At 43.5% G+C, this 13,572-nt stretch overlaps 2 protein-coding genes and 2 pseudogenes across 5 annotated transcripts; 2 read left to right on the top strand and 2 right to left on the bottom strand.

Moving 5' to 3' along the window:
- The window catches only part of LOC135521869 (epsin-1-like), a 31,504-nt pseudogene extending 29,636 nt beyond the window's left edge, over nt 1-1,868 (top strand).
- On the bottom strand, nt 992-6,571 carry LOC135521866 (forkhead box protein J2-like). 4 transcript variants are annotated; one of them, XM_064947642.1, is made up of 9 exons: nt 6,304-6,571; nt 5,672-6,083; nt 5,487-5,561; nt 4,537-5,244; nt 3,894-4,431; nt 3,645-3,785; nt 3,393-3,494; nt 2,905-3,255; nt 992-2,470 (listed from the first exon to the last, which is right to left on the bottom strand). In XM_064947642.1, exons 2-9 carry the CDS (start codon nt 5,993-5,995, stop codon nt 2,367-2,369), a joined length of 2,343 nt encoding a protein of 780 aa, XP_064803714.1. In that variant the 5' UTR covers nt 5,996-6,083; nt 6,304-6,571; the 3' UTR covers nt 992-2,366. The 4 variants fall into 4 exon arrangements, 3 of the variants coding, with proteins under 3 accessions (XP_064803714.1, XP_064803715.1, XP_064803716.1); XM_064947643.1 differs by having other exon boundaries at nt 5,672-6,080; XM_064947644.1 differs by lacking the exons at nt 5,487-5,561; nt 5,672-6,083; nt 6,304-6,571 and having other exon boundaries at nt 4,532-4,630.
- A 691-nt stretch (nt 6,572-7,262) lies between these two features.
- LOC135523013 (isochorismatase domain-containing protein 2-like) lies at nt 7,263-9,137 on the bottom strand (annotated as a pseudogene).
- Nucleotides 9,138-9,991: 854 nt separating this feature from the next.
- On the top strand, nt 9,992-13,297 carry LOC135521877 (ubiquitin-like protein ATG12). Its single transcript, XM_064947657.1, has 4 exons — nt 9,992-10,131; nt 11,025-11,161; nt 12,277-12,339; nt 13,095-13,297. Exons 1-4 carry the CDS (start codon nt 10,029-10,031, stop codon nt 13,152-13,154), a joined length of 363 nt encoding a protein of 120 aa, XP_064803729.1. The 5' UTR covers nt 9,992-10,028; the 3' UTR covers nt 13,155-13,297.
- Nucleotides 13,298-13,572: the final 275 nt, after the last annotated feature.

Raw genomic sequence — 13,572 nt, 5'->3', positions numbered from 1 at the left:
TAAATGAAAGTATATTGATTTTGAAGTATTCTCTCCTCTCCAGCCTCGTCTTCAGCCCCTGGCTTGGCAGTCACCCCGGGCAGCACAATCTCCAGCAGGGGCGTTTCCCCGACGCCACCCCTCACCTCCAACCCGTTTGGCGCGGCCGCCCCCATGTCCTCCACACTGGGCCTCAGCAGCGTCCGCACCAGCCCTGTACCACCCAACCCCATGGCATACCCTGGCATGGGCTTGGGGCCTATGGGGATGGGAGCACCAGGCCTGGGAATGGGCATGATGCAGAACCCCATGGGAATGTCCCCCTACGGCGGGCTCTCGCCCATGGGTCCTCCTGGGTCCTCTCACTTCATGGGGCCCGGAGGGGCCCTGCCCCCACAGCTGAATTTTGGGGGGCCTATGGGGGCAGCTGGAGTGATGGGAGCCGGGGGAGCAGTGGAAGGGGCCGGGGTGACGGGCGCCAGCACCAATCCTTTTCTTCTTTGAGGGCGTTTCGGCACCCCACCTTCCTCTTCAACACCCAATCCAGGCCCTGCCCCACCCCCTAGCTTATCTACTGCCCCTCCCCCCAGAGCGATCCTCCTTCAACACAAACAATTTATGTTTCCAAAAAGAAACGTGTGTACATCTCTATTTAAAGAAGAAAAAAGAACATCTGAATTTGTTATTTTCTTTCAGAAGCATTTACATGAATTTCAACAACAAAAATATTTTGGTTCATTTCAGTGGGATGTAGCGGGAGGGAAATAGACGTTTATTTATTTTTTTATTTTGTTTTAATGCGTTTTGGTTTCTTCCAGTCCTTTCTGAAATAAAGGTGGGTGTTTGAGAGTTAGGCTTCGTCAGTTATGTCACACTGATATAATATTGTATTATTGCACTGACAGGGATGGGGACATGGCCACTAACAAACTGAAACACAAACAAATTCCTGTACCTGCCTCTTCCTCTTTGTCTGTAGAAGAGAAAGAAAGGATGAACACTGACATGAGAGGAGGATTGAAGGAGGATTTTATTTAAAAAAACTCCTGAACAAGATTTGGACTGAAAAAACTGGCATTAACATTTCAGCCACAATATAGTCAAATCATTCAATAGCTGTTCTATTTTTTATTTAATGTTTAATATAATTTATTGATAATTTTTTCCGCTCCTGAGAATGAATAAACAAAGGGGGAAAAATTATGCCATAAAATCAAATGCTTATTTTTTCTTACTGATTGTCATTGAAATCAAGAAGGCAACTATTGAATTGGTTGAGGAGAGATGGAATGTGTTTTGTAAATGTGTTGTGTGGAAGAGGGTGTGTGTGTGAATGTGTCTGTCTCCATTCATCCTGCATCCTTGCTTATTTCAGCAAGATACAAATCTATTATTTTTGTTTTTAAAAATTGTCACTTGTATCAATGCTATGTGATGTTGGGATTTTAAATGAGGTATTATAAGGATCACATTTTTCTGCCAATTTTATTTCACAAATGTTTTGTATTAATCAGAAGCATTAGTCTTTCTCACTCTTTCATACAGGATGTCTCGTCTCCAGGTGTCTCGACATGACTGGACCCTCTCCTTTCTGACCCTTGTTCCTACGGGCGCAGAGCTGCAGATGCTTCTTTTAAAAAGACAATTCAATGAATGAACGAACTTAAACAACAGGGGACTTGATGACATGCTCCATGCTGTTTCTTTTCATTTAGTTTGATGAATTGATTGTTATTTTATATCAACTAAAATATCTCTTTTATTGGGAAAGGTCACATTTTGTGTGGTGTTAACTGTGAACATTCACATTTGAAAAGTAAAATGAAAAAAAAAATAAGAAATTTAAGAAATAAAACAAATCCACAAAGGGTATGTTTCCTTACGTTAAATCTGTCTGTCTGGTGTACTGTGTGTTTGATGTTCCAATGCTGTTGGATGGAAAAACTGGGACAAGGATTAATTTTATAGTATGTTATTAACATATGAAGTCTTCTCTGTCAGTTAGAGGATATACGCATGTCCAGAAGCTTCTGTGAAGACTTCCAGATAGGGATACAATTGCAGAAAATAAGTAGGAACCAAAAGCCTTTCTTTCAACCATTTCACTATAGAAATACATTATGACTGAATGCAGTATCAATGACCATCCTCACTGGCAAGAGTAGCGTGTATGGTGAGGAATATAGGGTGTAGTGTTTCGTATGGGAGGCCCCTCGGAGTAGGAGGAAGTTTGCCCTAGATACTGATCTATGTTCAGTTTTGCATGTTTCCTCCCAGTGGTCCAGGTTTGTTTTGGGAAGGGTAAGCTGATCCTAGATCTGTGCTGGCAGGCAACACTGGTCCAGTAGACTTCCTGAATGGAATCATGGGGCAAACAGAATTCACTCTCAGGCGATCAGAGAGTCCCAGTCAAAGTCATCTTGGATCTCCTCGCTGTTGTTATGGAGATGTTTCATAGGGGGACGGGGTTTAGGTTGAAGTTGGATCCCAGCTGTGTGAGAGAGTGGAGAGAAGACAATATAAGCCTCCTTTGTTGATTAGGAAACTACTGCACAGACCTCAAACTATTACAAGGAGTGCAACTCAAGTCCCTTTCAAAGCAGTTTAATGTCCACTTCCCTATTAACACTTCCTGTTTCCTCATCTCCTTCACTATGTGACTGGGGTGGACATTCTACCTTACCAACCCAGCTCTGTCCCTGTTACATTAGTGGTAATGAGGCCAAGGAAGGCAAGGAGAGGAAGCCATTTGATAACATCAGAGTGATGGTATATTTGACTAAATAATCCCAACATGTACCATTGAGCGAAGCAAAGCTTTACACTGGTAGAAAATAAACGCTTTGCCAAAACACCACTACTGTGTACTGGAAGATGTAGAGCTAAAATACTGTCAATAGTTTAGAAAAGTGGCTGAGGTCTCACCATTGGCCTGAAGGGCTTCAGTTTGGGTCAGGTGGGGCCTCTGTACACCTTGAGTTTGGGGGTGGAGGGGCCTCCTGGGAGGCTGCCCACTGCTGGAAGGGGGGACCAGAGGGGGGTAGGCCAGGGGAGAGGGGTGGGTCAGGCTGGCCAGGGTGGGGGTGATGTGAGTAAGGGGTGGGAGGAGCAGAGATTGAGGGGCACCGTGGGCCAATGGGGAGTTGTTACCGGAGGATGAGCCAATTAGGCCCTTCTGAGTGAAGAAACGATTCAATGAATCACAGAGTGAAGTGAAGAGTGTCGGCTCCAGCGCCCAATCACAGAGCTCGGCCTGGCGCATGCTCTCCAGGAGGTCTGGAGGAGAGAGGGAGGAGGGGAAAAAACAAATATCGGGGAGAAAGAGGAATATTGTCAATGTGATAACTATTTTTGTCAATGTAGAAACAATGGGTAGCATTGATCTATAATTATCATGTAGTTTGTTTAGTGACCTGGGTGGCTAGTGAGGTCAATGTTGGCCCAGTCCAGATTGCTGGCGACCCTAAAGCTCTCCTTCAGAGTGTCTGTAGTACTGAACCAGTCTGCTGGCACCACTACAGAGACAAACACAGAGAGAGGTGGTATAGGTTGTCAAAGAGTTAGTTAATGTATCATATTCACACAGTGCAGTGACAAACCTACAGGCACAGTTGAATAAGTTTTTGAAGTACTAAAGTGTTCAGGTGTTGAGTTGTTATAATCACCACTGCTGTGAGACAGTCTGTCTGCCTCAGGAGGAGGCCCGGGCGCTACAGAGGGTACAAGGTGAGGGGAGAAGGGGGGGAAGGTTGGGGTGTGCAGTGGGGTACTGTCATTGGTCATCACAAATAATGGACCCACGTCCGCTACAGGGAGAGAGAGCAAGAGAGTTAAACATTCACATACACAGATTCTCTGACAGCATAGACAGATATGTATAAAAACACTCATTTAGAAAGTGAGAGAGAACGTACATTGCGAGGCCACTCTCTCCCTGACGCTTCTGCAGAGAGACTGGAAGGAGGTGTAGAGGTCTGGCAGGTTCAGATCAGAGAAGGAGAAACGGAGAAGGGGATCACAGGAGTGTGACGAGGCGTAGGTGGGGGCAACAGAAAGAGATGGGACAGAAAGAGAGGGAACAGAGAGAGCGGGAACAGAGAGAGCGGGAACAGAAGGAGGGAGACTTTGAGGGGAGACAGAAGAGGGGACAGTAGAGTGAGAGGTAGAAAGAGAGGGGAGAGAGTGAGGAACAGAAAGAGAGGGGAGAGAGTGAGGGACAGAAAGAGAGGAGAGAGAATGAGGAACAGAAAGAGAGGGGAGAGAGTGAGGGACAGAAACAGAGGAGAGAGAATGAGGAACAGAAAGAGAGGGGAGAGAGTGAGGGACAGAAACAGAGGAGAGAGAATGAGGGATAGAAAGAGAGGGGAGAGTAGCAGAGGCAGTAGATGGGGAGACAGTATCATGGGGGACAGGGAGAGAGGAGACAAGGGACTGCATATAGGGTGGCCGTTGCTGTGGAACCAAGGTGATAGACAACAACAGCTTATTATGTGGTTGTAAAACCTATGATCTTTATCAATCTACTGGATACATTTGTTGGGACTGAACTTACTCTACCTTGCATGGTGGGGGGGATAGTTGTTGACTGGGTTCCTGTGGCGATTCTAAAGACGTATAATGGTCTGTCTGTGGAGATGCTAAAGGCCTATAATGGTCTGTCTGTGGAGATGCTAAAGGCCTATAATGGTCTGTCTGTGGAGATGCTAAAGGCCTATAATGGTCTGTCTGTGGAGATGCTAAAGGCCTATAATGGTCTGTCTGTGGAGATGCTAAAGGCCTATAATGGTCTGTCTGTGGAGATGCTAAAGACCTATAATGGTCTGTCTGTGGAGATGCTAAAGGCCTATAATGGTCTGTCTGTGGAGATGCTAAAGGCCTATAATGGTCTGTCTGTGGAGATGCTAAAGGCCTATAATGGTCTGTCTGTGGCGACGCTAAAGGCCTATAATGGTCTGTCTGTGGCGACGCTAAAGGCCTATAATGGTCTGTCTGTGGCGATGCTAAAGGCCTATAATGGTCTGTCTGTGGAGATGCTAAAGACGTATAATGGTCTGTCTGTGGAGATGCTAAAGACGTATAATGGTCTGTCTGTGGAGATGCTAAAGGCCTATAATGGTCTGTCTGAGGTGAATGCTGTTTCTCTGGCTGCATCACTGAGACATTGGGGACCTGGATGGACCCCTCCTCCTCTTCAGCTGGATATGGACGCTTGGTTCCTCTCAGCGGATTGGGCTCTGAGGAGCCGTCCATCATCCAATAGGAACCCTGGAAACACAAGAGGTGGAGGGTTCTCACAATTTATAAGTATTACTTCAAAAAGTATGAAACTGTAATATATTCAGTATATTTTGAAATATCATACTTTTATCTATTTCTAGCCTATGTATCATATTTCACAGAAAACAGTGGATCACTGAGTGCACTGGCCCCTAATGTCTTCACGTGGCAACATTGTGGCCGTTTGAAACATTCACTGGCCCTGTTTGAATGTTTTTAGAATGACTCACCTTCCCAGGGTCACTTTGGGGTCGAGGAACCTTCCGGAAGCATTTATTGAGGGACAGGTTATGGCGGATGGAGTTCTGGGAGGCAAAATAAGCATGAACATGTATTGCAGTAACACAATCATTTTGGATAATGGACTTTGGACAGTTTGCACATGGAGAGTTTGGAGTATTTCTGATTACTGCACCTTCCATCCCCTGGCAGATCTGCTGTAGTAGGGAAACATGTCACTGATCCACATGTAGATGTCATTCAAACTCAACTTCCTGCCGGGGGCGGCACCTATCGCCATGGCGATGAGGGTGGCATAGCTGTGAGGGGGCTTGGCTTTGGATCCAGAGGAAGGAAAGGGGACAGGGATGGATGGAGGAAGATCACTTCTCTCCCTCCCTCTCTCTTTCTTTCTCTCCCCCTCTTCTCCTCCTCTCTCTCTTCCTGATCGCAGTGAGCTGATTCCCAGCTGGGGGAGCCAGTCTATGCTGGTTAGACTGGAGTCCAAGTTAGAAGACATGCTCTCTCTCTCTCTCTGTCAGGGCTCTGAGGGTTGGAATAAAAGCCTGTACACACTGCAACCCTCCAGGACCAGAAGTGTCCACCTGCTGTAGAATATAACATGTATAAGAACAGTTCTATAGAACAACATTACAGTAAGACTCACCACGGTAATGCAATACTGTCATCAGCACTGCAGTTTTAGATGGTGTTGTTTACATTTCACATGTTGTGTTTCAATGGAACTATAATACTCACAATAGAGACTGACTTCCAGTGTTTGTTCATAGTTTTCTGTTTAGTTAGGAGTAAGAGTGATTGACTTACCTCTCTCTCCTTGGTCAATGAAGGCCTCAAGGCCTCAAACACGTAATATTTGATGTTCTCATCAGTTGTGCAGTATACTCAGAGTCAGGTTCGTGTTATTCCTCCCTATTTCTTTATCTCTCGCTCTCATTCCCAATCGGTTGATCGTCATCGGCTCTTATCGTCTTTTCTCTTTTTGAAAGTTTGTGTGTGGAGAAAAAAAATGTATAGCAGACTGCTTCCATTTTCTCTCCCTCTCTTACTTCCCTCCCTTTCAGTCTGCCCCTGAATGAGGTCATCCACTCCTCCCCCTCTGTGACATCACAGATTCTGTTCCTCCTCCTCCTCTGAAGGGTTGTCTACACCCCTCCTCTGCTTGAGGAAGTTGCCACAGTTCTAGGATTAGATTACCACACCTTCATTCCGTGGGATGTTAAGAGTGCAAATACAAAAATGACCTTATTTCAGTGTCTATAGGATAATTTATGAACTTTTACCTAGTCCTCTGTCTCATCTCTCCCCTGTGGACTGTAGAAGGTGGAGTGGAAGTGTCAGAGGAAAGCCCTAAATATGGTCAAAGACTCCAGCCCCCCAAGTCAGACTGTTCTCTCTGCTACCGTACGGCAAGCAGTCCTGATGCACCATGGATTCAGTACTGGTACCCTGTGTATATAGCCAAGTTATTATTACTCATTATGTATTATTACCTTTTGTTATTATTGTTCTACTATTTCAACAAAAAAAATCTCTCTGCATTGTTGTGAAGGGCCCTTAAGAAAACATTTCACTATTAGTCTATACCTGTTATTTACCAAGCAAGTGACAAATAAAATGTGATTTGGGGTAGGAAAGATGTAAGCCTACCAGCATACACAGAGCAAAGCAAAACTCACAACAGTTATATGATGTCATCAAATGGCTCCTAGATATGCTCCCTTCTCCATTTAACCCCCATTTCAAAGATGATCAACATTCAGCAGTCAGCATGGAAAACAGCAGCATGGGTTTATTTCCGTACTTGTGTACACACAGTGTTTCAGATGATTTCACAGACAACAAGAAGGAGCTTGTCTTCTCTACAAAGAGCTGAAGAAGGCCAGCAAGGCTGTGTCAGGGGACGGCTGGACCAACAGCTTCTGGAGGAGGAAAACACCATCACATGAACATTCCAGATTCATCCACTGCTGGACACTATTTACAATACACAGGCTTATACAAGAGTAACGACTTGTGTAATAACCTATGTAATTACCATGTAACAGGCTGAGTGTGATCACAACACGAGCAGATAAGACAATAGGCAGTGTGTGTATTCTGAAAGGTGGAGGTCACATGGTACAGTACTTCTCTAAAGTTGGGGTGTTGGGCATCTTGCACTAGCTGTAGTAGGACGGCCTCTGTGGTGGTCAGGAAGGCTCCACTCTGCCACAACCGGGACAAGGCAAACAACAGGTCTGTCTGACTGGAGATGGAAATAGAGAAGGGAAAAGAATCTCTCAGCACCAGAAATGTTTAACCAGTGAAAATGTGAGCATCATATTATGTCATTGAAGAAAAACTGTATTGTCATATTGAAGAGAAATAGTAGAGAACACAGTAGTACCTTCTGGACGAGACGGCATCAGCCACGATATGGACCTCCATACCCTTCTCCAGCAGGTCAAAGGTTGTGCACTAATTAGTGGGAGAAGAACAGATAGATAAGCCCTATTTACAGTAAACTCAATTAATTATGAACTTGTTCCCAAGGGTCAGTCTGAACAAGGCTCCAGATTCAGGTAGGGAAAACTGATCACAGATCTGAGCTCAGGGACCAATTCCAGTCATATCTGACCCTGTGGTCTCACCGCGATGCAGGCGTGTGTCCCACACACTAACTTGGGATCTCCCAGGGCTTTGAGCTACTTCTCCACTGGCTCTATCATCATGGTGAACTTGGTCTTGGCGTGAGCTGTCAGGTCCCAAGCCCCCAGCTCAGGCACTGTGGGACCCAGGCCTTTAGGGCTCTGTCACTATGAGGGGGATGCCCAGAACACTGGGTGCCTGGGGTGGGGTGGGGGGGGGGGGGGGTGAGACACCTTGAATTTGTATTGGTTGCTATGTGGGTGGCAACAAACTTTAACTTGTGATGTGCTGTTAATATGAGAGAGTGTGTGTGTGTGTGTGTGTGTGTGTGTGTGTGTGTGTGTGTGTGTGTGTGTGTGTGTGTGTGTGTGTGTGTGTGTGTGTGCGTGTGTGCGTGTTTGCGCCTGTAGCAGTCTGGCTGCGTTGCTGACCATGTTGGGGAACTGGAAGATGTTGGGTCGGAACTTCTCCTGCATGTCACACAATAAGAGTACTGAGCCCTTTGTTGACAGTCTGCCAATCCTTGCCACTGAGAGAGCAATATGTAGTGAGAAAATGGGGAGAATAGAATAGTCTAGAAGTACTACATCAAAAGGGTGCTCAATGGATCAGATTCAGAGGACTGTGACAGACATTTGTGACAGCAAAATCATGTTCTCAACATGTGTTTATTCAACTCAAGACACAGACGAGACAACAAGAGTATTCAATGCATGTAATTATTTCAATGTCATGCTGTATTTGTATGTATACAGTTGGCATGCTCATAGGGAATTCGTATGATGTCAACCTTGTACACATAACGTAAACTCACCCCATTCCGTACAAATGTGCGCAAAAGCAACATTCAAACGAGGCTACAAATTACACTAATGGGACTGTAGCGACTGTGTTGACTTCAAAATCGGCGGTGTGAACTAGGTTTCTATTCAAGCGTTGATCGACATGGTACTAGCTCTATTGGAGAAAAGTTGAAAAAACGGACCCTCCGTTACATCTAGACGTGTCATGCCGCATAAAGCAACTATTTCTGTCTTACAATCTCTCTCCACCAGGTGTCATCCTTTAAAAACAAGAACTGGACAGTGACGGGGTAAGTCTCTTTTTTTTACCCTTTTCTCCCCAATTGTTAGTAGTTACTATCTTGTATCATCGCTACAACTCCCGTACGGGCTTGGGAGAGACGAAGGTCGAAGGCCATGTATGAATTATGCAGAAACGGGCAGCGTTTATGTCATATAATTGATTCTGTTGGAATGAGGAGAAATTGTGCTTTAGTTTACGTTACGTTAGATATTGCAGATTTTGATATTTCACTGTAATGTTTTCAATGAATGTCAATTTTAAAGGAATGCATGTCCAGGAATGCCTATCAAAAGACAGTAAATAAGCATTAAATTGGTCAAGAAAAGGCAAAAGGATCAAACGTACTGTTGACATGTGGAATGGTTGAACTTGAAGGTCCAACTTTCTACAGCTACCGGACAGTTGACACCCCCTCCTTATTAGCAAAATCTAGGAACATTTTAGATTTATGACAGAGTAAATGAGGTTACACATACAGTACACAGCCAACATTCAGCATATGAAATAAAATACCGAGACTGTCATAGAATTAGACATTGATTGCTAGATCAAGCTGTAAATATATATTGGCTAAACAAAGACAGCGATAATTGCATGCAAAACACATCAATAATTCATGAATAGATGTAAAAACCACGAGATCAACTTTCTACTACGACCACTGTTCACAAATTACACTAAAACGCCCCGACATCAAATACACCAATCGAATGAGACGCATTGACTTTGGTTTCGGCAAATAGCATGCAGCGTTTTCCCCATAACGAGTGCGCGTCAGAATCTAGTGCACACACTCATGATAAGGACTGCTGAGGATGTCTGACAACGCAGAGTCTCCTACAGAAACGCAAAAAGATGAGCCTTCAACCCCACAACAGCCTACGGAAGACTTGGGGACGGCAGACGAGAAGAAAAAAAGTAAATTATGAGCGACTGTTTGACTCACAGTTAAATTTACAGTAAGATATCGTGCTTTCTGTTTACAAGCAAACGTGACCCGGAAGAGGTCGATTGACCGTTGTCTCAGTCAATATAATTGAAACAATTTTGTAAACAGAAAATCTATGGTCAGGGATGTTCATACATTTTAAGTAGGGCGGGCGCTGGCTGAATGGTTCACGTTTAGCTTGCATTTCAAACTATGTTTACCTCATAATTTAACACATTATACAAAATGTTTTTTTTTTAAGGCTGAGACATTATTTGTATTTCTTACTGCATCAAACATTGAACATGCCAAAATCAATGTTCAGACGTTACGGTCTGTGTCATGGCTATAATGATTTCACAGTCCAAGATCTACCTATTTTTCCAGCTGACTATAACATAGCTGGAAACCTATGATAGTTTAGGTTGCAAAATTAGGTTATGTAGCTAATACATCGATCACTAGTCGCTTTAATAATGCCACTTTAATAATGTTTACATATCTTGCATCACTCATCTTAAATGTAGATATTTTATTTTATGCCATCTATTGCATCTTGCCTATGGCACTCTTTCATTGCCCATCCATGTATTTATATGTATATATTCTTACTCCATTACTTTACTTTACTTAGATTTGTGTCTATTAGGTCGTTCTTGTGGAATTGTTAGATTACATGTTAGATATTGCTGCACTCTCAACTAGACGCACAAGCATTTCGCTACACTCGCAATAACATCTGCTAACCATGTGTATGTGACCAATAAAATTTGATAACACAGATCAGGGCATTCACTTTAGTCTAGCAGTCTATTGTTATGCTATGCAAAATATACATGTATTCTGTCTCTCTCTCATTCTCCCTTCATCCTCCTCTCCCAAGTTGATGTGTTGTTGAAGGCAGTAGGAGACACCCCCATCATGAAGACAAAGAAATGGTCAGTAGAGAAAGGGAGGACAGTGCAATCACTCTCTCAATTCATCTCTCGATTCCTCAAGATGGAGGCCAATGAACAGCTGGTGAGTTATTGTGTGCGTGCTTCTCAATAGTTGTCTCTTGCCTCCTTCCCTTCAGCTAGAGGAAGTGGACAGGTGATACCTCTAGTATATGCACCAATGAGGCAAAGATATGTTTAGAACTAACCTAAGATGGTTCATCTGTGTCATTTTACAGTGGGAGCAAATAAAGCCTAGCACGATCCTATAGAGTATCACAGTATGAGTCATTATACCCATAAAACCTAGCGGTCAAACAGGGAAATGGTTCCAATTGTTTTTACACCATTCATTTTTCCCATAGGGGAGTTTAGAAACTCTTAAAATAAAGGCTGTGTTTTGTGTAGGTTTACTCTGGTGTGATGTTTTGATAACCGTGTAAACTTCTCTCAGACATGGTGACTTTTATCAATATATTCGCCTGTATTTACCCCCCCAACAAATGAAATGCTAATTATCTGCTAATGTGGCTATTATAAAGAACTACAAATCCTGAATTGAGGCAAAAGTTAATCCAGAGATTCTTAACCATCTAATGTTAGCTAAACGTTGTAATTAATAAATTGGCAAAATTTTTTAAAATGTACCTGTTAGCAAAGGTGCCAACTAGAGATGACGTGCAGAAGCGTGCAGGGATTTGTAGTCTTGCAGGGTGCCTAGTCTGATGCTAATTAGCATTTTTGAATCTGAGGATAAATAGAGGTGAATATATTGATAAAAGTAACCTTGTCTGAGAGATATTGACATGGTTATTAAAGCGTCATGCCAGGGTAAGCCTACATGAAACGCAGCCCTTCATTTAAGTGTTTCTAAAAATCCCCTATGAGAAATGAATGGTGGAAAAACGATTGGAACCATTTCCCTGTTTGACCGTTCTTAACGGATGCTTCAGCTTTATAGCCCCTGTGACATGTCTAGACTACCCCTTCTGTCTGTGACTGAGGTATGAACTGGAGAAAGCATCCTGGCCCCTTGATATGCACCCACTGTGGCCTTTGATCTGGGACTGTAGTGCGTCAGCTTGTTCAATGATTCTAAACACCCATTGCTCTCATCTCACACACACACACACACAATTGGCTTTATTGGCAAGTGAAATAGATAATAAACAATAAAAAAAAATCTCTGTCTCCACACAGTTCATTTACGTCAACCAGTCATTCTCTCCCTCGCCTGATCAGGAAGTAGGAGTCCTGTTTGAAGTGAGTACTTTTCATTTGAAATCATTTCTGGAGGCCTTGGGAAATGCAGTTTTTCTGTTTGTCCTGTGGTAAGTTAGTTGACCACCGGAGGGAGGTCTAAGTGAGCAATTCCCTGTGAGATGGAGCTGTTCTTATCTTCACAGTGACTACTGTTCCCTGGGGCCAGTACACTACTGTATGTGTTATGTCAATACAGGCCTGGAGTATTCACCAAGGATGTATATAAACCCTGGATTGCTGATGCTATGTATTAGCCATTGAGAGGCTAGTAACAAGGAAAATGTTTTTGTTTTATTTTTGGCTCATAATATAATTTTAAAAGTATGCATTAAGGTGTCTGTAATAGCATGCACATGACTGTGTGAGAACATCTGTGAGGTGATTCTGAGAATTTGGTTACAAAATATCCTGTAGCCCAAGGCTACCGCTTCAGTGTTTACAGATCAGAAGGAACTGTATAGATGTTTGGCAGAAGCTCCACTATTCTCATTGCAAGCCTGTATGACAGCGCCAGCATCACATATGACTTACTATCTAATTCTCTTCAGACCTGTTAACGCTGGGGTAAAGGCTGAAGGTTTATCAGGCACACTTCTCCTGGTCTAAGGGTCAGGGTGGTAGTGTCCACTTGACCCCCTCTTGACCCATGGCCTTGACCGTCCCTATTAAATACCCCGCTAAATACTTCAGATGATGTTTTGTGCTCCCTTTCCTATTCTTCTAAAAGAGTAACTCTTACCCTCTGTGTTTTTCAGTGTTTTGGCAGCGATGGGAAGCTTGTTCTACATTACTGTAAATCTCAAGCCTGGGGTTAACCGTTTTTAGCCCTTTTCAGTTCAAACACACACAATATTGTTTATACTCCTTCCTTGCCTAAACCAATGTTGGCATTGCTAATTTCTTGTTTGTTTTTCTGTACATAACCCAATGTAAATAAATTGTGACTATATAAAGTAAACCCACTCTGTCCCCTATGTTGTCTCCAGACAATTATAGACATTAATAAGAAAATGTCAGGATTTGGCTTTGCACAGGGGGCATAACCTGTCCAGCTAGGATACTTACACTAAATATAACCCCACACCGATTGAGATGAGTGCAACAATTCAAACACAAACACTGTAATGACATGACATGGGATGGTGCCAAGAGTGGGTGAAAGTTGAGTTGAGGTTAGTCAAGAAAGTAAAGGGGGTACTAGGGAGGGAGGGAGGGAGGGAGACTGATATGGGA

The sequence above is a fragment of the Oncorhynchus masou genome, chromosome 30, assembly GCF_036934945.1.
Source record: "Oncorhynchus masou masou isolate Uvic2021 chromosome 30, UVic_Omas_1.1, whole genome shotgun sequence".
Classification (NCBI taxonomy): Eukaryota; Metazoa; Chordata; class Actinopteri; order Salmoniformes; family Salmonidae; genus Oncorhynchus; species Oncorhynchus masou.
This window is presented reverse-complemented; position numbering and strand designations above follow the sequence as displayed.

What these genes read in the sequence shown, in the direction of transcription:
- LOC135521866 (XM_064947642.1), bottom strand. Translation starts at nt 5,995, where the DNA reads ATGTCTTCTAACTTGGACTCCAGTCTAACCAGCATAGACTGGCTCCCC. An exon ending in GGAGAGAGTGGCCTCGCAAT is followed by an intron (nt 3,786 to 3,893) that starts GTACGTTCTCTC and finishes CTCTCCCTGTAG; the next exon opens with CGGACGTGGGTCCATTATTT. An exon ending in TGAAGCCCTTCAGGCCAATG is followed by an intron (nt 2,471 to 2,904) that starts GTGAGACCTCAG and finishes TCTCTCACACAG; the next exon opens with CTGGGATCCAACTTCAACCT.
- LOC135521877 (XM_064947657.1), top strand. Translation starts at nt 10,029, where the DNA reads ATGTCTGACAACGCAGAGTCTCCTACAGAAACGCAAAAAGATGAGCCT. An exon ending in GGCAGACGAGAAGAAAAAAA is followed by an intron (nt 10,132 to 11,024) that starts GTAAATTATGAG and finishes TCCTCTCCCAAG; the next exon opens with TTGATGTGTTGTTGAAGGCA. An exon ending in AAGTAGGAGTCCTGTTTGAA is followed by an intron (nt 12,340 to 13,094) that starts GTGAGTACTTTT and finishes TGTGTTTTTCAG; the next exon opens with TGTTTTGGCAGCGATGGGAA.